Here is a 24,484-nt window from a genome sequence, read left to right as displayed (position 1 = left end):
TTTTGTGGGACTGAGAGAAGGGTGATGATGAGCATCCCCAAAAGTCTGGCAACAAGTTTCTATCGTCTTAAAGTCTGTACAAGTATCGTCATTCTTTGCGGTCTGCCGAGCCGAGTCTCCGGAGCATAATCGACCCATTGCCATTTTCTTCGTCTTCTCCGGTTTCTACGTCCGTGGAAATCCCTCTAGACTGATCCGTGGGGCCTTTCCGCGCATCTTCTCTCCGATCCTCGTCATCCTCTGGTGTACCGTCTCGGCATGCCCATGCGTCGACGTATCTTAGTGTTTCGCGGTTCCAGATCCGATTCATGAAATTCAGCCGGATCGGCACGAGAAGAATGATGATTATGGGAAAGGCCGGCCCAGCCTTTGTCAACGTCACGATGAATATAATCACAGTAACGATGATCTGCGTTAGGGTATACAGATGGATGGGTGCATAGTTGCGAATCGTTTGAGGGAGTTGTGGTAGCTCTGAGGGCGGTGTGAGTAGATGAAAGGTGCGCCAGAGGATGGGACTAGACGATGTCAGCCAGATTGATTCGGTATTCCAGAATATGGAATAACTCACTTCACAGAAAGGCTCTGTTCTCCCATAAACAGAAAAAGACCTGCAAGTACACTGGTCGGCGTCAGGCCCAGAACATGCATAAGAGGAGGGCTGACAAATGCCATGATTCCAGCAGCATGAAGGAAATGGCTCCATCTTTGTTCGTATACACGGCGAGATACTCTAGTCTCACTGGTATCCGTGCCAGAGGAGCTTGCTCTCTGAATGGTTTCGCGATCATCATGCATGAGGCTCTCCGAATGGAGTGGGGCTTGCGGCAACAATCCGTTTGCGGGCGGGATGCCGAGGATGCCGCAGACAGCGGTGGTAGTGCCGAGCAAGACGATATCCCAGGCGAACCCCCCTGGTTTACGAGTGCCGTAGCGGTTGATGGTGCAGATGATACTGCTCACTTCGTGGTCGAAGAAGAACAGGGCAGTAATTATTGCGCCTGGTATCAGAGCCGCGAAAATCCAAGCCACGGGGAGTTCCCAGAACTTGACGAAGAACACCGACCGCTCAGGGCTACTCGGACGAAAGGACGTGCTTACGTGCAACGTGTCCTTGTCCAGATTTGCAAGCTCTCCTGCGTAAGGAATGCCAATGAAAATGATGATGCTGATGGCTGCGGCATACTCGGCAAGGCCCATGCGAATATAGCGGTGAAAAAGCGGCTTCCACTTCTCCGCAGAAGCGAGGAAAATAGCCAACAGGCATGTTCCAATGCATCCGATAATGGCATAGAGGAACGCGGCAAACGACAAACGTGAATGGGCACGCTCGAGCTCCTGGATGGCCTTGTGAAAATAGATGATGCTATTCAACAGGGAGAAAATTTCGGTCGAGAACGTGGTAACGTATCGCATAGTGTAGTCGTGAGCATTGAAGATGGCCAGTAGCCAGTGCATCCAGCAGGCATGGATGAGCGACCAGGCCATAAAAGGCAAAAAGGGTATCTAGATGGTCAGGGGCATGCATCCGAAGCAAGGCAAGGGCACTCACATGAAACGAGGAGGTGCATAGCGAGTAGATGTTCTCGGCTAGGATGGAAAACGGACCCGTGACACCCAATATTGTGAGAGGCTGGATGGAGAATCTGTTGGTTTGGTATCAGCGCAGATCCGCAGTCCCATGGTTTGCATGCATACAGTGAGAAGATAATGCCGCAAAGACCGGTGCTGAACACGACTTCAATAGTGCCCCAGTTCTCGCCGGTGAGCTCGTACAAATCGCTGGCAAAAGTGATTCCCGGGAGCAGATTAGTGAAGAAGACATAGACGGCGCTCGCAAAGATCAGCTGGTTGAAGACGGTCCAATCAGAGACATAGCGAACGCTTAGGTTGCCCCAGTCCTGGCGCAAGAGGCGAAAGGGCCTCAGAACACCGTCTTTGGCGAAAACGCTGCCTTTTCCTCGGGCCATGGTGCGGTGGGCGTTGCAGATTGGCCGCCAGAGGGCCGGTCGAAGGATGCGGCTCTGGGAATCCGGAAACCAGGACGTCTTAAAGACAAAAACGGGCGACGGTGACGTTCTTGCCTCGCTAAGCCCGCCGCGGCCATGGGCCGGCCACGCACTCGCGACGCGCCCAACGATTCGTCGACCGCTCCGGCGCCGCGACGCATTTTCTCCCTCCACATGTGCTCCGCCTCCGCTTGGCATCACCGCGTCCGTCCACAAGCTACCATGCCGCCCAGCGCCCGGCGCGACAACATCTCTCGGCCATGGTCTCACGCTTCGTCCCGCGGGGCACCTTCCCGCCCCTCGACTCGCTGCCGCGCTCCTATTTCCTCGGCCATCATCGCGCCGGCCTGACGAAGATGAAGTCCATGCTCTCGCGCATCGACCTGATCATCGAGTGCCGTGACTATCGTGTGCCCCTCACCTCCACCAACCCGCTGTTCGAGGAGAGTCTGGCCGGCCGGGAGCGACTCATTGTCTACACCAAGAAAGATTTGGGCCGCTGTGGCACCGAGCAGGACCAGCAGGTTCGTCGCGCACGCTCCCTACATACACCGCAAGTCCTAACGCGTATTGCGCTGCAGCGAGAACAGATCATTCGCCAATGGCACGCCCCTTCTCCAGTCTACTTCTCCGACCACCGCGACAAGAGCGACGTCCGCCGCATACTCAAGTTTGCCAAAGACTACGCCTCCCGCAGCGTGTCGTTGATCGGCTTCACCATGATGTGTGTAGGTATGCCAAACGTGGGCAAGTCTTCGCTGCTCAACGCGCTGCGTCTGGCGGGAATGGGCAAGGGCAAGGCCGCGAGCACTGGCGCGCAGCCAGGCATAACGCGAAAGATTGGATCGGGCGTCAAGATCTTTCAAGGTGAGGAAAGCACCGAAGGTGTATACTTGCTTGACACTCCAGGTGTATTCGTGCCCTATGTTCCCGATGCCGACGCCATGCTCAAACTTGCCCTTTGCGGGAGTGTGAAAGATACCATTATCTCCCCCGTTACCCTGGCCGATTATTTGCTGTATCACATCAACCTCGTCGACCCAGGGCTTTACGCCGAATACCACGAGCCAACCAACGACGTTGTTCCTCTGCTCGAAGCTGTGGCTAAGAAAACTGGGCGGCTTGCGCCAGGTGGCGTACCAGACACAGAGGCCGCTGCCCTGTGGGTGATTCAGAGGTGGCGTAACGGCCACCTTGGGCACTTCATGCTGGATGCCATCACTCCAGAAGCACTGAATGAGCATCGTGCGTCAAGAGACCGCCAGGAACCGAGTATGAACCAGGCCAGAAAGGCCGAAAAAGAACGGAGGAAGGCTGAATCAAGGCGCATACGAGCTCTGTGATCCGCCTTGAGGATCATTGTAGATATAATGTATTATACTGTGGATTAGTGACTCTGAATCGCCCTCCTGTGGATGAATGTTTGGCCCTTGATATCATTGACCCTTATGTATGAGCTCTTCAAGACCCCTTGGTTGACATCCGCCCATGTGGGATAGAAAGCTAATCACTGCACAATAGTCTGTACAGATGTCTGATACAATCCGCAGGCGAATTCAAACAGTGCATACCATACACGAACGCATCCGATTCAATGTGAAAATTTATTGTGTGGCCAAGACTGTTTCCGCCAAGTTTACTTCAGGGAGTTAAGCAACACTGCTCTTCCACGATTATAAGGCCAAGATATTCACTCTGATAATTTTCAAGCGTTGCCCTTTCCCACCAGGATATGCAACGGCCATCCAGCACTGTCGGGGTCAGCACGAGTAACTCTTCTATCTCATCTTTCTTCTCATCTCAACTCCATCTGTCAGACGAGCAGGCCTACCCTAATAGATGGTGCTCAATTTCCCGCTAGTCTACCGTCATGGTTGTCCTGGTTTCATTCTCGAATACGCGCCTCTATGAGCCTGGAAGGTGGGGGTTATAAAGGAAACCATTGGAGTATTGGTGGTTTTCTTTCGAATTAGTTCGTCCTCAAGAAATTTCGAAACATCCGCCTCTGGGATTACCAGCTTTACATCTAAAGCCGCGGATGTTACCATAGGACAGGCGGAAAATCGGAAGGCAGGAACGTATTTTCTCCCGAGTCACGATCCACCTACAACGGCTATTGCGCCATTTCACCATTAAGGACATATCGAACTCGGGGGACGTCAGAAGAGCCCGAACACCCTAACAGAGCCGCTTTTGAATAAAGCCTCGATAACTCTTATAATATGTCTCCAATACGCGGAGGACCGTCGAATATGAAATAGCGTGATGTTGCATTCCATTGCGAACCAGATCTGGAGCACGTCAGGAGCTGAGATTGTATTGAGAAGACAACTGTAAAGAATCATCAGATCGGTGTAACGAAGTCTTCATTGTCATATCCATTGTCTCAGAAGAGTGCCGGTATTCCTATTAACCAAATATGCTGTCGGGTAATACGGGGGCAAGAGTCTGTTGCAGTGCAGCCGGAACACGAAGTGAGCAATTTACGGCGAGTATATCAAGCCCTTGGAGGTGATCGAGCTTAGTTACTATCCGCTATTAGTTATGTTAATACAGATAAATCTTGTATTCTTCATTTCAAACTCCTTTGAGGGGCTTTTTTAAATTGTTCGAGCACATCCACCCCATGCCGCCCGATCTCGGTCATTGAATAAATCAAATACGGGAATAGATTGACAACCATCTCCACATTCCCATGCGCACGCGTCGGTGGAAGAGGCATTGATGCAAGAAATGGCTGGGAAATGATAATGAACAGAGCCGTCATTTGTGCTGTTGCTGCAAGCAGAGGGCACAGTACCATCCACGTTCACAAAAAAGTGTGACTTTAGGAGAAAGGCGGTGCACAGCTTCAACGGGGACAATGCTGTAAGCTTAAACAGCTGCAGCGTGTCACGCAGTAGATGCAGGCACAGTTTCAGCATCAGAACCGCTGCATGGCAATGACGCAGTCTCGAGCCGATCACTTCCGTCAATCCGGTGGGGTTTCGACGCTGTCGCGCACCGAACGGCCGGCGAGACCGTACAAGAATCGATTCACTTAGTATTACAAAAAATTCGGGGCAGCTGAAGCTCTTGTCCGGACTTGTTTGTTCACATACATGTGATGCATTTATTTTTTCGGATGGACGGTTCAACAGCCCGCCCTTTGCTGCCCTTTGCTACAATACTAAGGGGACCGACCTCAAAAGGACAGGCGGATGATACGTTCAGCACCCGACCAACAGTAGGCCCTTTTTGAAAAGAAAAAAAAAAAGAATCTAATTGGGTGGCGACGGTAAACGGGGATTCTGGTTTCGGAGTCGCCGCACAGCCTCGCAGCGGAAAGCGTTTCGATTCGTAAAGGCCTGACGTCTTGCTTGGCAACAGTCAGCTGGACGGCGTATCCGATGACGCTCCTTCCCGGACGGCGCAACGCTAAACTTAAAGGCCACTTCACTACTCGGCTTGTCCAAGGCGCTTCATCCATGGCGCAGGCCGAGCTCCGCACGGTTGGCTGGGGGAAGCCACCATGCTGGCCAAGCGCTCGCAGTCGCCGCTGCTTGCCTAATCGGCAACTCCAGAGAGTGCGGTGGGGCGCAGGCAATCAGACAGCTGAGAGGCAAGGGAGCAAGGCTCTCAGCACTGGATTCAAGTAGCACCTCAGCCTCCCTTCCGCCGGCCTTCCCGTTGACCACCGCTACGAGGTCGCCTCCCTTGCCGTGCGAGTCACGATCAACGGCTACTTATCAACCTACCAATCCTCAGCACGCCCTGCGTCCCTGCGCCCGCACTCCTCCCAAATCCGCCGAAGCTGTTATTCTAGTGCCTGTTGTTGTTTGGTACGCGTCTTAGCAACTGGACCCTGAGACAGCCACCATCATGAAACAGGAAGTGCTCGACAAAGAGAAGGCCCACCCCGCCGACGGTTTTCCCGACGACCACGGTTCGTCGGACGCAAGCTCGGAATCCAGCGCGCAGGCCGGTGTGCAAAGGATCGAGGCCGTCAGCACTTCGTGGACGAAATGGTCGCTGATATGGGCCTACGCGGGGTAAGTACCGGACATTTTTCGATTTGCATCGAGTACGCCCCACAGCCTGCTCCGAGCAATCCGTCTGTCAACCACCTCTGTGGGTATACCGCTGATCATGATTCCTGACTCGCAGTCTCTACCTCATGGCTTGCGCAACGTCTTTGGAGCAGCAGACGGTCAACCTCCTGCTGCCTTTTGCTACTTCGTCATATGGAGTACACTCGCTGCTGGCGACTGTTTCAGTGGTGCAGGGCATCGTGAATTCCGTCATCAAGCCACCAATGGGGAAAATTGCGGACGTCTTCGGCCGATTTGAGTCCTTCACTTTCGCCGTGGTCGTCTACACTGTTGGTTACATCCAGCAGGCTGCGTCCAACAACATCAACACCTATGCATCGGCTCAGATCTTCTACGCTGCCGGTTCTCAGGGCCTGCAGGTTCTGCAACAGATCTTCATCGCCGATACGACAGACCTGCTGAACCGTGCCCTCTTCTCCACCATACCAGACCTGCCGTTCTTGGCAACTGTCTGGATCGGACCAGAGGTTGCCGGAGCCATCCTGCCCAACTGGCGCTGGGGTTACGGCATGTGGGCCATTATTCTACCCGTCTGCTTCCTGCCCCTTGCTCTTTCTTTGTTTCTGAATCAGCGGAAGGCGAGCAAAATGGATATCCTGCCGCCTTCTCCGTTTAAGGACAAGGGAGTCGTCTTCGTGCTGAAATCGCTGTGGTATGAGCTGGATATTTTCGGTCTCCTGCTGCTCGCGGCTGCAGTATCTCTGATCCTCATACCTCTGACCATCGCGTCGAGGCAAAGCGACGGCTGGGCGAGCGGTAATATTATTGCCATGCTGGTCATTGGCATCGTCTGCCTTCTCATCTTCCCGTTGTGGGAGAGGAGTAAGAAGCTGGCTCCGAAAGCGTTCTTCCCGCGGGACTTGTTCCAGGAAAGGACCGTTTTGGTGGGTATCTCTATCGCCTTCTTCTACTTCAGTGAGTCTTTCTTTGCTTGGTCGCACGTATTCTAACGAGATGCAGTGGCTTTTTACTTGTCCGTATACCCGTATTACTCCAGCTACTTGATGATTGTGCAGAACAAGGGCATCACAGCCGCCGGCCACATAACACAGGTCTTCACCTTTTCCTCGACGGTGTCGTCAGTGGTCGTCTCGTTCATGATCCGATACACGGGCCATTACAAGTACTTTGTCACCTTTGGCGCCTGTGTTTACATGATGGGGCTGGGTCTCATGTTTCGATACCGCGTGGACGGCGCGTCAACGGCCACGCTCGTGGGGTGTCAGATCGCCACGGGCATTGGAGGGGGCATGCTCAACGTACCGGCCCAGTTAGGCGTCCAGGCATCGGCGAGCCACCAGCAGGTCGCTGCAGCCACTGCGGTGTTTCTTACAATTCTGGAGATTGGCGGGGCGGTAGGCAACGCGATCTCGGGCGCAATTTGGACGAACAGCGTGCCAAAGAAGCTGGAAATGTACCTCCCGGCAGACATCAAGGACCAAGCGTCGCTAATCTACGGAAACGTTACACTGGCGTCTACCGGGTGGGCCATGGGCACGCCGGAGCGCATGGCGATCAACCGGGCATATCAGGAGACGATGCACACGCTACTAACGGTGGCCCTATGCGTGTCGGCGCCGCTCATCCCGCTGAGTCTGGTGATGAAAAACTACAGCCTCGACAAGGTGAGTACGAGCCGGGCGGGCGGGCGAGGCTGAGACGACGGTGCTGACGGACGTAGATGGACCAGAAAACGAAGGGGCATGTAATTGGCCGGGGGGACAAGGCCGCGCCGGACGCGGGCCGCAGCGCAGACGGTGTTGATGCCGCGGGCACGCGTGCGCGGTGGGCCGGCGTGCTGCGGCGCTGAGGCTGCTTTAGAGTTCTGGCTGCTAAGGCGGTGTTTCAAAGGCGGTTGAGACAAGCCGGGGCTCGATTGTCGGTGGATTGGGATGGTGCTCCGTGCTGTGCGGAGAGAGCCTGTCGTCCTCAACGGCAGGCCGGCGCAGCACGCCTCAAGCCGGCAGCGCGTCCCGGAAACGGCGCAGGCTCAGGCGGTGCAGCATTGGAATGCCGCTCGGCCACGCGCGCTGCCTGCACCGCGCCGCCCGCAGCGGGCACCAGCCGTAGGTAGTCGTAGGCAGCCAGCATGGAGCGCGTGTTGTGCAACGGATCCGTGATGATGATGCGTGCGTTGATTGCGAGGCGTCGAGCGGCTGAGGCTGAACGAATCAAAGGGGGCAAGACTTGTTCGCGCCATACAATCTCCGCCGTCCCCAAAAAGACCGTCCCTATCGCACCGTCTCGTCCTGCCATCAGAGCAGCCTGCTCCAGTTCGTTTCCCAGCGCTTGCTAGACTCTCCGCGCGCCGCCCCTCCCTTCTCGCCCTACCAGCGCCCTCCACGCCCAGGCCCTCACCACGCCGACCCACGACAAGGAGCCCCCATCTTACGTTTCGAGTTTCAACCACAGATCGCTCCGCGTTGCACGCGTCCTCGGTGGTTTCAATCTCGGGGCGACGGTATGCCTCCCTGCGCGCGGCCCTGGCGATGCGCGGCGCGTCGGCGTTGCTGATAGTCGACACCTCTCCAGGCTCCTCACCACTACTCCACCTTCCTTTGGATACCTCACCGCCAGCCCAACACCACCACCGCCCCCAGCACCCCAGTGCTGAGCCGCCCAGCCAGCCCCGACCACGCGACACGCCCCCTTCCCACGCCCCTCGCTCCGCGCCGCCCCGACGAGCCTCACCTCACTCCTGCACGCCTCCGATCGGCGCCTGCCACCCGCCCGCAGCTTCGTAGCCCGCACATTACATCAACATCATGGTCGTCGCAACCATTAAGTGCGTGCTGCCCACTCTGCAGCGCCCACCCAACCCGCCTGTCCTCCGCTAACCACCGAGTCGCATAGATGCGTCGTCGTCGGTGACGGTGCTGTCGGCAAGACGTGCTTGCTGATCAGCTACACGACCAACAAATTCCCCTCCGAATACGTCCCGACGGTTTTCGATAACTATGCTGTCACCGTGATGTGAGTGAGCATCTAATCTCCCCGATGCCCTAGCCACGCCTGCCGTATCTGGCTCTTGGCACTTTGCCTCAGGCTGTTTTTCGAAGGCCTCAGGCCCCCGCTGGCACCGTTCGCTGAACCTTTATGATTACAGGATCGGTGATGAGCCCTACACCCTCGGTCTGTTCGATACTGCCGGTCAGGAAGATTACGACCGTCTGCGGCCCCTGTCATACCCCCAGACCGACGTTTTCCTCGTCTGCTTCTCCGTGACTTCGCCCGCATCCTTCGAGAACGTCCGCGAGAAATGGTTCCCCGAGGTCCACCACCACTGCCCCGGCGTCCCGTGTCTCATCGTGGGCACACAGGTCGATCTCCGTGACGACCCGAGCGTTCGTGACAAGCTTTCCAAGCAGAAGATGCAACCCGTCCGGAAGGAAGACGGCGACCGCATGGCGAAGGAGCTCGGTGCCGTCAAGTACGTCGAGTGCTCGGCACTGACTCAGTTCCGCCTGAAAGACGTGTTTGATGAAGTGAGCGCGGAAAGGTTGCCCCCCGGCGAGAGCTGATTGCTGACTGTGGTGTGTAGGCGATCGTCGCGGCCCTCGAGCCGCCGCAGACCAAGAAGCCCGGCAAGCGCTCGCATTGCGTGGTTTTGTAGTTCTCCGGCCATCGGAGGCTCATAGCGCAGTCTAGGCAAACATCGCCATCAATCATGCTTCTCGTTTTCTTCAGGTCGGGCGTGGTCGGTTTTCCCCGGATACCTTGTTGTGGAGACCCGGCGCATTGGGTAGCGGATATCAGTTCTTCTGAGATTTGGCAGCTTTCGATTTCAAGTTGGAAGATCAAACATTGAAGACATTTGACATTGGCCCGCGGAACTGCCCATGATCATGATGTGACGGTACAGTTGCGGCTGTGTGCGTTGGGAACTTGGCGCGGTCACGACATGGGGGACGAATCCGGGGTCAGATAGGCGGGCGCCGGCGGTTCCTAGTTTTGGAATCGTGGCGGTGGATGGTTCGTAGCACGAGAAGGACTTTGGAAGGTCAAGGATATGTTCATTTATGAGGAATTTGTACTTCGGTCAAGAGCTGGATGCGGCAGGATGAGTATACGTCTCTTCTTAACGCCCCAGTTCCAAATTTTCAACTACCAGCGCGTCTCCCAGTACTTTCATTTTGAGTCAATTTGCGTGACGTTGTCGGAGTGTCTCTGCTGGTGCAGGGCCTTTGGCACAGGCACTGCGGCCCAGGGCGAGCGCGCATTTAGGCATTGGCCGTTGCTTTAAGAACGGAATCATGAGGAACAATGCATACAGGCTGCTTGTGCAAAGAGTATGGTGCCATTGTTCTGCACGGTATCGCTGCCTCCGCCGCTGCTGCTGGTAGGTGGTCTGTTTTGTTGACCCTCCGCGACCACCCCCCATCTCCACCATTACCCGCCCTTCTCAAATCCTCCCGACGACCGTTCTTCCTTGACCCTCAACCTCTTGTCTTCCATTGCTCTCGCAAATCCTATCAGCTCTTTTCTTCGCCGATCCGTCCGCATCTTCTTAGTCTTCTTCCCAAGATGTCGCTCAACTGTTATAGTCCGACAAAACGACGTGTCGCGTCGCCCAAGAAGTCTTCGACCAAGGTCCCGGAAGACGAGAAGCCCTACGCCGCTCTCGATGAGACACAGCGCTCGCATGCGTATCGCTACATTGGAAATAACTTCTATCGCGAGCAGGTAGACAGAGAGAATGCCTCCAAGATGCAGCAGCGCGGTCAGACCGAGTCTGCGTCGACAGACATCCGTTCAGAGGAGAAGAGTCTTCCGCCTGAGCCAGACATCAACTCCCCGCCAGCAACTACCATCACTACGTTCATGATGCAGATGAACCAGCCCCAATCCCCGCCGAAGCATGAAGAGTTGAAGCTCGTACCTAACAGTGAGGCCGAGCCGATGGCTACTGACCGTGCTCTGATCGAGAGTCGCAGCGAAGGCAGGCTCTTTCGTATGATGTCACAAAGGACAGACAGCCCCATGGATGCTTCTCTGTCCAGCTCGGGAGACGATACGCCGCCCAACGTGCCTCGCCAGCACTTTGCGAAGCACCCAGCCCACCGGCGCAAGGTTTCGTTGCCAGGAAACACTAAGACCTCCTCTTCCAAAGATTTGCGCAAGCCTGGCAAGCTGTCGTTCACCATCCCAGGTATCAAGGCTCCCGCCAGCTCTTCAGCCGTAGGCAATCAGAGTAACGCTTTGGTTGAGCTTGACATCCCATCCAAGGCCGCAAAGTTTCTAGGCACGTCGACTACAGCAGATGCTCACAACAGCTCGTCCAAGTGGACTCTGAACTTGAATCGTCGCAAGGCCCAGCGAAAGCGTGCTAACACCACCAGTTCTCTCCCCGAAACTACTCTTGAGCAGGACGACAAGGACCTTACGGCACTGCCTCCTGTCTTCCCAGCCAGTATTTCGGCAGAGCCTGATCGCAAGACGGCTTTCGAGGACAGCACTGTCCGTATCGCCATTGACTCGTACAGCAACAGCCGCCGGTTCGCTCCTCAAGAGTCTAACCCATCCCTTCCTCCCACACCGCCTGCCAAGGATACTCCACCTCACATCAGGACTGCGCTTGACGCCCTTGCTGGAAAGAACCGGGGTGGTATGAGCGGTCTGGGTATCGACACTGCGGATGAGTGTGACGAAATATTGAGCATAGACTTCGGTGAAAAGGCACGGAAGGACGAGAAGGGCCCAGCAACATGGTTCAAGCATGGAGCAGCTGAATACGCGAGGCTGATTGAGATCTCTCCAAGCTTGCAGTCCTTGCAAGCGAGTGTCATCGGCTCTCCGACCAGTAACATGTATTCTGGAGAGACCCCGCGTCCCGATGGCCTACGTCCTGACGGTCTTCGCTGGGACGGCTTGACAAAGGAAGGCTATCTCCCGCAGATGGCCTATAAGCCCAACAACTATTCGCCCTCGGTCTACTCGACGTTGTTCAAGACCCCGGATCTCAAGGAGGTATGTGTTAGAAACAAACTACTGTGGGTGAAGCTATCGTCTGGACGAGAATGTCGAATTAAAAATCCTACATACACGTCCGGACGATAGCTTCAGCTACCCACATACGTTATTTTTCTTTCTAAGGCAGAGGCCGGGTCATATTTACGCTGCTATTCTCCACGCTACTGCATGCTGCCCATCACGTGGGGTGCCTCCCAAATTCGGAAGCCACGCGCACCTTCTCTTCACGCTCTCACCCGCCTCCGCATAAAGTCCGCTAGAATATCTCGCTAACACGAAGCTCTAGCGCGGAAAGAGGCCTCATTCGTTCAAAGCTACGCCCGCTCTTCACACCATCGTCGACTCTTCACCACCCTGCGGCGACCTCGCCAGCTCGAAGTTGAACGATCGCGCCAACGCCGACGATAGCCCCAGCTCAAAGAAGTCGCTGCCTGTTGTGTACCGCCTGTCTCAAGGTGAGTTTGCCATCGAGGACGAGAACGGCACCCAAGTCGCGGACGAGAAGAGTCACATTGCCTGTCCGCCTCGTACCTCGTCTTTGAATTGGACGAAGAAGCCGCCGCCTGGTGCGCGTCTTTCCCTTATCCCAACTAAGCTCCGTCATGCACTCGCCGCTTCGGACATCTCAATAACTTCTCCCAACCGCATTGTAGACCGAGCTTCATCAAACATGGCAAACGTGCGCGACGACCCGCAGCGCACCAGCTACGATGGTGCTGCTGAGCGCAAGCCTGCTTCGAGCAGTACCGAGCCCCAGACCGACGGCAGCAACCCCAACGCGCCGCACGGCGGCCAGTCTTCTGACCATGCCTTCCAACCTTCGATCGGATTGACGCCGTACTTGGCCCAGCAGCTTGGCGACAACCCAAACCCGATCACCCCCGGCTTCCACCACCCCAGTGCTGTGCCGTCGCCTCTTGCACCTTTCCTTCCTACCATTCAGCCCACCATGCCGACTCACGAGCAGCTACTCACGCACTTCCACGTGCTCCACTACCATATCGAGGAGACTTTCCGCACCTTCAGCGATGTGCAGAAGCTGACTAAGGAGGAAATTGTTGGTAACAGCGAGAAGTTCTTCAGTGAGATACGCAGTACGATGGATGAGTACTTTGCCGACGTTCGTTCTCACCTGAACGCTATCGAACACAACATGGGCCGTGCTATTGGCGAGACCGAGAACCTGAAGAGCACCCTGGATGCCAACTCTCGCAGCATGGACGATCACGTCTTCAAGCCCCTGAGGAAGATCACCAATCAGAACTGCGAGTTGATCAAGAAGCTATCAAGTGTCGAGGAGCGTGTCAACCAACTCGAGAAGAAGTTGGAAACGAGCCCACCTGCTGTTGGCTCGACCGACAGGAACGGCCAGGGTCAGAACCGGACCAACATGGATGGCGTTGCGCGGCAGTGGGGCAACTACGATGCCTCTCACCACATGTTGACTGGTGGTCAACAGCAGGACCGCCAGCCGTATACTGATGTTGGTGGTCGCTACTACAATGGTCAGGACGGCTACTATTCCGGCACCTCGTACAACTACGTTCGGTCCGGAACTCGGTTCTAGGTCGCATCTCGTATTCATTTCGAGAACTCAATTTCCACCGTATGGACAGTTAATGGCCGAATCGGGTCGGCATCCCAATTGGAAGTACGATTCATTCAATTTGCTTTTTGTTTTCTAGACTTTACCCAATCATCACGGAACAGGCATAGATAGAAGAAAGAACGACAAAAAGAAAAAAAAAACGTTAAAAAAACATGACACTCGTCCTTGAGCATTTGTGAATTCAATTTAGAATTAAAGCCGGCCGCATCGGCCACCTATCTCGCCGTGCATGAGCGTTGAGGTGCTAGCGCAGGCCGGGTGTGGAGGTGCAGGGCCTTGATAGAGTGTTGTTCCCTGCTGACGCGCCTTCTGTCGCACCCGGGCAGAAGAGGGGTATTGCAGCTGAACGTGAATTTGTTCATCTCTCATGGGGAGTTGAAGCTATCGTCCGGACGTGAATGTATAATTATTGATTCGACATTGGCATCCGGATGATAGCTTCAACTCCCCATGAGAGATGAACAAATTCACGCTCGGCTGCAATACCCCTCTGTAGACGGCACCAAAGGAGTCGCATGAGCCAGGATGTTCCCTCTAGCGTTCCCGCAACGAGGGAAGCAGACGGCAAAGCCACAGGCAGAGGTCGTACCGTCCGGGGCAGGCCACGGCCCCTGTTCTTTTGGGTACGGACGAAGCGGGCAGGCGCTGGCTTCAGGCAAGGCCGAGAACATTGGTGTAGGGCGCGGGCACAGGCCACACGGTACAGCCTAGTAGCCGCCATCGGTTCACCTCGACGTTCCGCGACGACTCCAACAGCCCGCCTCTCACCTCTCCTCCGCTATGGGCGAGCCCGAGAGCTTGCTTGCACTGCCTGAAGGCCCTCAGCCTTCGCTCCCCCATCACGCCCCCGCGCCTGCGCCTGGTCAGCACTGTGTCTCGGCCGCTCAACACCCGACATCAGCCGCTCAGCCTGCGCCGGCGACTCAATCTCAACCGCCAGCCCGCGACGCCGGTGCGCGCGACGCGCCAGCTTTCGCAACCCCCCAGCACGCGGTTCCCTCCGCTGCGCTGCCGCGGATCGACGCTGCGCCCGCCTATCCACCACCAGCCCACCTGCCCGTTCACCCCGGCAGCAGGCCGCACAGCCGCTCGCCCTCCGCCGCCGGCCTGCAACTCCAGACCGACTTCTCCAAGCTGACCACCGCCTCCAGGGAGCTATCGCGGACTCCCTCCATCGTCAACACCCCTGCAGAGGCTTCACAGACCCCGGGAACGGCCCCCATGGATATCCAACAGAACGCCAAAGGCCTCCGCTCCACCCTCTCGGCCGCCAGTCTCACCTCCTCGCTTTCTCCCAGCTCAGCCATCTCTTCGCCCGCTCTCGGCGCCCTTGCTGACATCACACCTCTCCCGTCTCCGCTGATCGTGAGCGATTCGCCCGGCCCGTGGCGCCGTGCCGCTGCCGCTCCAGGACAAGCACACCGACCGGACTCGCGTGGATCCGCAGCTGTGTCTCGGGAGGACTCGCTCGCTATGTTGTCGACCGGCACCCTGTCCCCCTCGAGGACCCCGTCCAGGAAGAACAAGGGATACTCGGGCCTGATGACGGCGGCTGTCGAGGCGCACAGCGCCAACGTGCACGCAATAGAGAAGAACAAAGCGAACCACAGCCGCAACCGGAGTCTGAGCGAGTTCGTGCCCGAGCACCTCGTGAATACCCGCCCAAGGACCGTCACAATTTCTGCTGCTAACGCTGGCGCGCAGCCGACCGCTCTGGAGCAGGCAGCCTCGCAGTCGCAGTTGCGGCGCGAGGAATACCTTGCCGCGCAGCGTGGCCTTGCTCCTGCTCCTGGAGCTGAGCCAACCCGGACGCTCCCGACGCCGCCTCCCAGCAACCGAGGCTCTATTGAGAGTGAAGAGGAGGAATTGAAGGAGGAAGATGCTGGAGTAGAGTATCTTGTGGTAAGGCACGATTCCGGAAAGAAAAAGATCTATCTTCCACTCCGCCAGCTCGGTCAAGGCGCTTTCAGCAAGGTCCTCCTGGCCACAAGGGAAAAGATTGCCCCAAAAGCAGTCCTGGACGAATCGAAACTCAATCCGAGGAAGCTCGTGGCTATCAAGGTCGTCGAGCATGGGCCGGCCGGTGGAGCAGACGAGGCACGCGTGGAAATGACATTGAAGCGCGAAGTGGAGGTTCTCCGGTCGATCTGCCATCCTTCGCTCATCCATCTCAAGGCCTTCGATTTCGACGATCATCGCGCGCTCATCGTCCTCAACTACTGCCCGGGCGGCGATCTTTACGAGCTTGCAGACCGGGGACGCGATGCGTTGACTGCACCTGTCGTGCAGCGTCTCTTCGCAGAACTGGTTGGCGCCGTACGATACCTACACAGTGAACTCATCGTCCACCGTGACATCAAACTTGAGAGTAAGCTTCCTTTTGTTGTGACGTGCCAACTCCTGTTGGCCGGTGCGTTGACCATCAAACAGACGTTCTTCTCAATGTCCCCGTGTCCACCCTTCGTGAACTCTTGAATCCTTCGCGTCACCGCACGGCTCTCATAACCCTCACGGACCTCGGCCTCTGCCGCCGCATTGACCCCAACAACCCGAAGCTCCAGACTCGTTGCGGAAGTGAAGATTATGCTGCTCCTGAGATCCTTCTTGGCCAAGAGTACGACGGTCGTCTGACCGACGCCTGGGCCCTCGGTGTTGTGCTCTACTCGCTCATGGAAGGCCGTTTGCCGTTTGACCCCCCACCTGGAAAAGCCCGCGGACGCAGCAGGGCGGTGCACAGAATCGCACGTTGTGATTGGATGTGGTGCCAATTTGGTGATGAAGATGGCGTCTGGGACCCCACGAAGCCTGGTGCCAGCGAGTGGGAAGGCGCACGGTACGTTGTTGAGGGCTTGCTGCAGAAAGTCAGTCGCGGCCGCAAGTCACTCGATGAGATCGAGAAGATGGACTGGGTCGTTGGCGGAATTGCTATCGAAGGCGAGCTCCGACGTGCGGACGAGGATTCGGATGCGGATGTTGTGATGGGTGATCAGCAAGCATAGCCGCTAGTGAGGATCCCATTATCAGGCCCCTGTCGCGCCTGCTGCTCCAGGCAACGATGTGCTGGCGGGGTGCGATCACGATGAGATGGTTGGATTTGTCTGTTTTACTATCCTTTCTTCTTCCATGCGTTCGTTTCAATGCTTTTTTCATCCTGACCTTTCTTGCCCTTCAATGTTCTAAGGATCCATTCACATGGAAACTTTCTTCACGATGCAGCATCAAACCGTTACCCACTTCACCTTCGCTCACACTTTTCCCTTCCAGTTGCCTGACGGCCGATTACTCTTTTTCTCTTTTGTCTTCTTTAATTGTCTTTTGCTTCTACCGCTATGCTTTGTTCCGCATGTCGAGATACCACGGTTTATTGGTGTTGCCCGCGACTCTGCTTTCTTCTTTTCCTTCTCTTCGGTTTTGGTGGACGAACCCACTATTTCTCATTTTCAATCTCAAAATCCATTCCTCACCGACAGGATCTTCATTCTTCCTTCGTTTCTCCTTTCCCGGAGCCGTGGTATAACGTGGCTTTTTGAATAGCTTTTTGCCGATTGCGGTTGTTTTACCTAAAAACTTAGCATTCTTGCCTGTTTTTCTTCAGAGGGTATAAGAAATTAGAGAGGATCAGGATTGGAAGAACAAGGGTTTACTTCTTTTTTTGGTCTAGCAAAGTCAATGAAAATGAAAACACAGACAGAGAGCCAGAAAAAAAAACAATAAAAGAGCGCTTGAAAACTGGGAGTTATGCTTCTCGTTTTGTAATTGCTTTCGGGTGCCGATAGAGAAAACTAATGATGGTGGGGGAGAGGCAATCCATGGATGATGATACATACTTAATTTTGTATGGTAGACTCGTCGTGACGAAGTTTCCATACCCGAATAAATAGATGGTGATGATATGAGACAGCGAGCCTTACCTCAGTCGAAGGATTTAACCGTTAGTGAATGATGCTACAGATGAGTATTGCAGCCGAAGGCTGGCGTGAATTTGTTATCTGTTCATGGCGTGGGTAGTTGAAGCTCTCGTCCGGATGCAAACGTCGAATTAACAATTATACATTTACGTCCGGATGATGGCTTCAACTACCCGCATACGTTTTCTGTTTTCCTCGTGAAGAAAATTGATCTCTGTTCTTCGCGCGAGCCTTCGCCTGCAATACGTCTCTATACAGTTCCTTGCCGCCATGGCGCCAAGTAAGGAGTGGAAGATCAAGCCAACGATTTAAATACCCATGTGTGTGGCGTTTACGGGCCACGTGGGAGGTGGGGAACCAGGGTTTCCGCACGCATGGTTCGTTGAGCTTGATTTGTAGCTAGTGTGCAAATCCTACACAGGTGCGAGACTTAGGATTATTGCAATTCTTGTTTATTTTTAGCTCTCCTTCCTAGCCTTCAACAGCTCACTATCATAAGTGATTATAGCTAGTATGTATGTATGATAATTTTTTCATCTTCCCTTCTGCCGACGCGACCATTTTTTGTAGGTATTTGAAGCGAATATCCGGACGCAGATGTAGCATTCAAAAATCTACAAATGCATCCGGACATTGGATTCAACTACCCACGAGGATTACAATAATTTGAGGAACGAAAAAAGTAGGTCGATTAGTGAATGCGGCGAGTAGCAGTAGTGTACCACTGCCAAGCGAGTTGAGCCCAACCTAATCGGGAATAGGCGAAGGGATGGTGGCAATCAGGGTATGCTCGGCGGGCTGCTCGCCAGAAGAATTCGATGGTCACTATTACATATACAATTACCGTCACTCGCCCTTCCAGCCCTCGGTCAACACAACTGGGCCTTCGTACGCCTTCCTGCCCTTAAAGACATAATAAATACTGCTCAAAATGAACACAGCCACGAACATGACCGACGCCCAGTTGAAGTTTTCGGCATCCGTGGGCGTAGCATTCGGCCAGAAGCACCAAAAGAAAGCGTGAGTCGAGTACAGAAAGCCGCAGATGTTGACGGGCACGCCCCACTTGCCCAAGCTCCAGCGGCAGGTCGGCAGCGTCTCCGGGTGGTAGATGCGGCGCCACAAGACGCAACCGATGGAGGTCATGTAGGTGATCATCAGCGAGACGACGTTGAGGGAGATGATGGCGTTGAAGGCGACGTCGGAGCCGATGTTGATGAGCGACAGTGCGATGGTGATCAGCGTCGTGACGGTGACGGAGTTGATGGGGACTTCCAGCTTCGGGTCGACCTTAGCGATCCAGTTGGAGAACGGGACGCCCTTGTCGCGGGCGAAGGACCAGGTTTGGCGCGAGGTGGACAGGTTGTAGGAGACGGTGCCGGCGAAGATGAGCACGGTGGGAATCACGTTCAAACCCACGACGCCAGCATCATTGACGGCCTGGCGGAAGACCTGGTGCTAAAATTAGGCATGGTTTCGAGAATTAAACCCAAGGTGACTTACCCAGATGTGGGGATACCAGTCCTCAAGTGCAGCCTCCACGTCGGTAATCATAAACAAGTATGTCACGAGGAAGATGAAGCCGAGGCCGCCGTTGATGACGTATGACCAAACCATGGCACGGGGAACGACGACACCGGCATCCTTAATCTCCTCGGACATATGAGCGGCAGCGTCGGAGCAGATACAAGCATATATGGCTAGAGAGAAATAGATGGTGAGTATCAAATTCTGAAGTAAAGGTAGGTGGATAAGTACCTGAAATCTGGCCAACCATCAAACTCAGGCCCATGGAGTTCCAGCCGCCATCGTTGGTGAAGACGGTGAAGACTGTCTCAGCAGTGTTGCGCGGCGACAAAACCCACAGCACGATAATGATGGTGAGGAATCCAAGGACGTGGACGATGAGCATCAGGTTTTGAAGAATGGGCATGGCGTGAGCACCGTAGACGTTGAATATCCAGACGATTATGGCCACGGCAATAACCATGAGCGTGCCTTGGTAATTCGTCGGAGAGTAGTCAGGATAAGCAACGATAGCACAGCCCTGAATCAGCGTGCCGACAAGGAATGGGCCGGACGCGGTTCCGGCCTGCCATGACATGGTCGACATCCATCCTGCATTTTGTTAGCAGCTTTCTCCTAACATGGATGATCGACATACCCGTAAAATAGCTCAGGAAGCGCTGATACTTTGCAGGCGCAAATTCAGAGACCCAATGGTATTGACCTCCGGAAGTAGGGGCCCTGTAGAGTCATGGAGTTAGCGCCAAAGAAAAGATCAGGTGGTGTGGCGTGGTGTGAAAGGAGGCGTTCACTTACATGGAAGCCATCTCAGCCAGTGAAGCCATAACAAAGCTAAAGCCAGCAAAGGTCCACACATAGCTCCAGATCAGGCCAGCCAAACCGCCATCAACCAAACCTTGGGTTGTCGCAGTCATCAGCACTTCCCACGTGCCCTGGAGAATTACTGTGAAAGCAATGGCGGACAGCGGGCGATAATTTCTCTGAACGCGCGTCAGCAAGATGTAGAGCTAAGTGTTTCAGCAACAGCATACCCTCAGCTCCTGAACCTTGCCCATTCTCGACATATCGGCTTGGTCATGGCGAGTAATGCCCTTCTGTTCATGGAGATCATCGTCGGTGCCGGCAGACAGCTCGCGTGAGGACATGTTGTGATACTCTTTCCCGGAAGAGACGGCGGGCAGCACATCTAGCTCGGTAGAGGAGCGCGCCATGCTGGATGAGCAAAGAGGGAAAGAGAGACGTGCGCGGGGGGACGAATGCGCAGGGGAAAAAGGTGACGGGGACTTGGGAGTTACTCAAGCATGAGAAACTAGGGCCTATACATGGGCGCACAAGACCCTGGACGCTCGCCTGCGAGGCCGCCATCTGGGCGCAGCATTCTAGCAAAATTTGAGGCCCGTTCCTCGACAGGGGAAGTTCGAAGGCCGGAGCCGCGACGACCCTTCAGGCAGACAGGCCGAGCCGCGCGTGCACATCCGGGGGTTCTTGCACGGCCGTTAGTTGTTCGGAGTGGGGAATCCCGCGATTCGTGCTGGGGTCGAGATCTGGGACCGCCACGCCACAGCCGGCTGATGCGCCGTGCAAGGGAGTTCCCATCGGCTGATCGCTGAGCAACCCTCCCAGAACCCACCCTGAGCAGACCTCCGCAGCGGGAGTTCGTATTCGTGCCGCTGCCATTATACACTCGCTTGATCCTCTCTAATCTGCCTGCCAGTCCATTGTTTGATGGAAAAGAGCGCCACCTTTACAGGGCAGCGCTAGTGCTAGTCCGCCCGCGTGGGTGCATCCAACCGATGCGTTATTAGCCGCATCGAATCACCTTCAACGCCGCAAGCGACCCGACGGCGTGGCCTTGGCCCGCAGAAGGCTGAGACGAGCCAAAGTCTTTGCACCCGCTGCTTTCTGGTCCCAGCAGCGCAGACGAGCTCCGTTTTCCGTTGACCCACTGCCGATTACCTGCATCTGATGATGCCAATATTCCACATGCCAAGCAGTGCGCCCGCAAATGATCGAGTCGTTCGGCCACCAGGTCCTGATTCAAGTCCACCACCAGTCCGGCACTAGCCGTCGCCTCAGCTTCAAGGCGCCGGCCTCGCCGCCCGCAGAATCACGCGTTGTAGTGGTCCGGCCCTTGTCCTCGACCAGCAGCTGTGTCATGAAGTGGAGGCTGCCACGCAAATCTAGGAGGCTTGATTGCACCTGTCTTACACCTTCTCAGAAGCGTTTACCGCTGCTCTCGCTTGCATCGGAATTTCCGCTCACCTTCTGTCTCTCCATTTCTGTAACGCTCGTTGTGCCGCCCGTGCTCCTCCCTACCCTGCTTGCTGCCCTGCTGCAAGGCGCCCTTCAATAATTTTCCCGCCCGACAGGGCAGAATCTCGCCAGATCTCTTGGGGAGCCCTGACGATCCGCAACTTGCCGGCGATCTTCGCATGTCGCTCATAAGATCGTGGTGTTTCCGGATCGCTGGTTTCGAAGTCCTTTTCGCCCCTCCCCCTTTCACTTCTCCATATTCCCCGCCATGGCGAGCAATGTGGTCCCCGCGCCATATCACATCACTCCGGATGACAAGCGCGGCCTTGTCATGGTCGTAACAACGACGACCGTCTCGTTCGTAATTTCCTGTCTGCTAGTCAGGATCTACGTCCGAACAAAAGTCAAAGAATGGAAGCGCGACGACTCTTTGCTAGCACTGGCAACGGTCGGTTTCTCCATCTCAATTCCTCTGGATTATCGCTCATGAACTTTAGCTGTTCTGCTGTTTTCAAGCGGCCACTGTTTACATTCAAATCGAGGAGGGTCTTGGCTTGAAAAAGTTCGACCAATCCAGGCTGAGCCACCTCGGAAGGGTGAGTTAAACAACGGTCCGAAGAAGATCACCAACATCAAACGTCTCGGACAATCTCGAGTGGCGCGATGCTGTATTGGGAGAGGATCAGACGCATTATGCTGACTCGCATACCTATACCAGGCCAACTTCGCACAACAGATTCTCTATCTCTTCACCTTGTTCCTCTCCAAATGCGTCGTCCTTCTTTTGTATCTGCGCCTTACCGCGGGCAGAAAACACGCAATGCTCGCATACATCACGATTGCCGTATGCGCCATTTGGACCGTGACGTCTTTCATCTTGACTTCGATCAACTGTAATCCCATCGCCTTCTTTACACAGGGCCTCGAGGTTTGCGGAAATATAGTAAGTGAAACCAATGGTGAAATCTTACTCACAGGTACTAACCAACCCGGGCAGACGTGGCGCTGGCTCGTCATTGGAGTCTTCGACATCTTCACGGAGCTTCTCATCTTCTTCAACGCCATCTACCTCGTCGCCGGCCTCCACATGGCCTTCCGCCTCAAAGTCATCGTCATCCTCGCCTTCAGCATCCGCCTCCCGTAAGTTGCCCCCCTTTCCCCCCCCCCAAATCCCACACCCCTGTCCTACCTCTCTGTACTCTCTAACACACGCACGCAGGGTCATCGTCGCCTGCGCCTTCCGCATGAAGTACATCCGCGGCCTCGCCGCCATCACCGCGGATCCGACCTTGGACGGCGCCTACTCGGTCGTGGCGGGCCAGTTCCAGCTCGACTGGGCCATCATGGCCAGCACCATCTCCTGCATCGGGCCCTTCCTGCGGCCCTTTGAGAAGGAGGGCGGCGGCGGCAGCAGCTATCGGCGACGCTACTACGCCGAGCAGCAGCCGTATCATCAACAATATCCTTCGCACCGCAGCGGGGGCGGCGGCGCTGGCGAGCGTTCCTTCAACGACACCATTTCCTTCGGTACTGCTATCAAGATGGGTCCCGTCGTCGGCGGCAAGAGGACCAGTGGCGGTGGATTGTACGGCGAGGGCGGGAAGAGTGTGATGAAGCAGCAGCAGCATCATCATCATAAGCATAAGTTGAGCCTGGGTCACCGCGGCAGCGCTTTCTCCCGCTCGGCGTCGCCGTCGGAGCTGGTGAAGATATCGCTGGATCTGCGGCCCGACTTTTGCCAGCACGAGGCCGGCGCCACGAGGAGCAGTACGGCTGGAGCCGGGGCCGAGTTGGATCAGCTGAGCATGGAGAGCAACGATAGCAAGAGGATGATCATCTCGAAGAAGACGGTGGTGAGGATAGAGAGGGAGGGCGAGGAGGACAGCATCAGTTGGGCTAGGGATAGACGGAGTGCTGGGAGCTCAAGAGATGGTGGGGGAGTCGGGATGGCGTATAGCCGGAATTAAGGGGAGGGAAAGAGGGTTATTTTTCATTTGTTCTTAAGCGTAATGTCTATGTCATGACCACGAGAAAAAAAAAACAATAAATAAATTTCCAATCATCCGCTTATTAGATCACTACGTGGGTAGTTGAGGCTATCATCCGGTAGATGTCGAATTGTTAGACGATAGCTTCAACTGCCCATGATATAAGCGAGAAAAAAAAATCACGCTAACCCTCGGCTGCGATTTGTTCTTAACTAGCCATTCAAGTAGGGCGCTATATTTCTTCTAGCGAGGGAGCTACGTAAAACTCAAATATCTTTGTTACCTACTCTCTCCTCGCCTTCTCCAGGCTCTGTCTTTCCCCTCTTCCCAATCTCCTTATTCTTGCTCGAGCTCCCCTCCAATCCACTCAGGATATCTTCGCCCCACTGACCACTACTAGGAATCACCATGTCAAAGGTCTCTCTTATGACGGCGTACTGATAGTAGCCGCACCGGGCAATCGGCTGCGTCTTCCTCACGTCCAAGATGCCATCCGTCAGCACTTCGTCGGCGATGTGCACGGCAACGACCTTCCCGATGACCACATCGACGGTGCCCATGGGCGGGTTCCCGGGCAGCCTCAGGGTGCTGTAATACTCGCACTCGAAGCGGACGGGGCTCTTCTTGACCATGGGCACTTGGGGGTCCCGCAGCACGGTGGAGAAGTCCTTCTCGAGGCCGGCGCGCTCGAACTCGTCGACGTCGGCGGGCACCTGCTCGGCCGAGACGTTGACGGCGTCGCGCAGGTCCCAGGTGGCCAGGTTCCAGGCGAAGCACCCCGTGGCCTCGACGTTGGCGACCGTGTCCTTGCGGCGGTTCGACGGCGTCTGGTTGGCTGCGAACATTACGTACGGTGGGTCGAAGGTCAGGTTGTTGAACTGCGAATAGGGCGCGAGGTTGTGGGCGCCCGCGGGCGAGACGCTGCTGATCCAGCCGATGGGCCGGGGCACGACACAGGCCTGGTGACCAGGAAAAGATCGGCATAAGTTATTGGTGAGGGATACGGATGGGTGGGGATTGGCCGGCTTATTACCTTGAACGGGTCGTGGGGGAGGCCATGTTCTGTCTTGCCTGGCTCGTAGAACATGCTGACTAAATTTGAGGAAAGGGTGCAGACGCCATGGTGGAA

General features: G+C 55.5%; 9 protein-coding genes across 9 annotated transcripts; 6 read left to right on the top strand and 3 right to left on the bottom strand.

The window, feature by feature from the left end:
* Positions 1 to 88: 88 nt before the first annotated feature.
* LTHEOB_1375 (Bicarbonate transporter protein) lies at positions 89 to 1,970 on the bottom strand (the record flags this gene model as incomplete). The annotated part of the gene is made up of 4 exons (XM_035510069.1): positions 89 to 518; positions 572 to 1,506; positions 1,553 to 1,646; positions 1,699 to 1,970. 4 exons carry the CDS (start codon positions 1,968 to 1,970, stop codon positions 89 to 91), a joined length of 1,731 nt encoding a protein of 576 aa, XP_035367722.1.
* A 299-nt stretch (positions 1,971 to 2,269) lies between these two features.
* LTHEOB_1374 (Mitochondrial GTPAse) lies at positions 2,270 to 3,352 on the top strand (the record flags this gene model as incomplete). Its single annotated transcript, XM_035510068.1, has 2 exons — positions 2,270 to 2,533; positions 2,591 to 3,352. 2 exons carry the CDS (start codon positions 2,270 to 2,272, stop codon positions 3,350 to 3,352), a joined length of 1,026 nt encoding a protein of 341 aa, XP_035367721.1.
* Positions 3,353 to 5,870: 2,518 nt separating this feature from the next.
* On the top strand, positions 5,871 to 7,910 carry LTHEOB_1373 (Fungal trichothecene efflux pump; the record flags this gene model as incomplete). Its single annotated transcript, XM_035510067.1, has 4 exons — positions 5,871 to 6,040; positions 6,156 to 7,015; positions 7,061 to 7,725; positions 7,782 to 7,910. The coding sequence occupies 4 exons, from the start codon at positions 5,871 to 5,873 to the stop codon at positions 7,908 to 7,910; spliced, it is 1,824 nt and encodes a 607-aa protein (XP_035367720.1).
* Positions 7,911 to 8,865: 955 nt separating this feature from the next.
* Positions 8,866 to 9,713, top strand: LTHEOB_1372 (Ras GTPAse; the record flags this gene model as incomplete). The annotated part of the gene is made up of 4 exons (XM_035510066.1): positions 8,866 to 8,885; positions 8,954 to 9,073; positions 9,207 to 9,585; positions 9,642 to 9,713. 4 exons carry the CDS (start codon positions 8,866 to 8,868, stop codon positions 9,711 to 9,713), a joined length of 591 nt encoding a protein of 196 aa, XP_035367719.1.
* Positions 9,714 to 10,624: 911 nt separating this feature from the next.
* Positions 10,625 to 13,637, top strand: LTHEOB_1371 (Nolc1 protein; the record flags this gene model as incomplete). The annotated part of the gene is made up of 2 exons (XM_035510065.1): positions 10,625 to 12,067; positions 12,357 to 13,637. The coding sequence occupies 2 exons, from the start codon at positions 10,625 to 10,627 to the stop codon at positions 13,635 to 13,637; spliced, it is 2,724 nt and encodes a 907-aa protein (XP_035367718.1).
* An 822-nt stretch (positions 13,638 to 14,459) lies between these two features.
* On the top strand, positions 14,460 to 16,678 carry LTHEOB_1370 (Protein kinase; the record flags this gene model as incomplete). The annotated part of the gene is made up of 2 exons (XM_035510064.1): positions 14,460 to 16,047; positions 16,110 to 16,678. 2 exons carry the CDS (start codon positions 14,460 to 14,462, stop codon positions 16,676 to 16,678), a joined length of 2,157 nt encoding a protein of 718 aa, XP_035367717.1.
* Positions 16,679 to 18,433: 1,755 nt separating this feature from the next.
* Positions 18,434 to 20,325, bottom strand: LTHEOB_1369 (Gaba permease; the record flags this gene model as incomplete). The annotated part of the gene is made up of 6 exons (XM_035510062.1): positions 18,434 to 19,039; positions 19,091 to 19,287; positions 19,346 to 19,705; positions 19,752 to 19,834; positions 19,910 to 20,094; positions 20,146 to 20,325. 6 exons carry the CDS (start codon positions 20,323 to 20,325, stop codon positions 18,434 to 18,436), a joined length of 1,611 nt encoding a protein of 536 aa, XP_035367716.1.
* Positions 20,326 to 21,635: 1,310 nt separating this feature from the next.
* Positions 21,636 to 23,334, top strand: LTHEOB_1368 (uncharacterized protein; the record flags this gene model as incomplete). The annotated part of the gene is made up of 5 exons (XM_035510061.1): positions 21,636 to 21,815; positions 21,865 to 21,963; positions 22,086 to 22,310; positions 22,365 to 22,507; positions 22,587 to 23,334. 5 exons carry the CDS (start codon positions 21,636 to 21,638, stop codon positions 23,332 to 23,334), a joined length of 1,395 nt encoding a protein of 464 aa, XP_035367715.1.
* A 287-nt stretch (positions 23,335 to 23,621) lies between these two features.
* LTHEOB_1367 (Flavin reductase-like FMN-binding protein) lies at positions 23,622 to 24,442 on the bottom strand (the record flags this gene model as incomplete). Its single annotated transcript, XM_035510060.1, has 2 exons — positions 23,622 to 24,314; positions 24,389 to 24,442. The coding sequence occupies 2 exons, from the start codon at positions 24,440 to 24,442 to the stop codon at positions 23,622 to 23,624; spliced, it is 747 nt and encodes a 248-aa protein (XP_035367714.1).
* Positions 24,443 to 24,484: the final 42 nt, after the last annotated feature.

The sequence above is a fragment of the Lasiodiplodia theobromae genome (genome assembly GCF_012971845.1).
Source record: "Lasiodiplodia theobromae strain AM2As chromosome Unknown scaffold_3, whole genome shotgun sequence".
NCBI classification, from domain to species: domain Eukaryota; kingdom Fungi; phylum Ascomycota; class Dothideomycetes; order Botryosphaeriales; family Botryosphaeriaceae; genus Lasiodiplodia; species Lasiodiplodia theobromae.
This window is presented reverse-complemented; position numbering and strand designations above follow the sequence as displayed.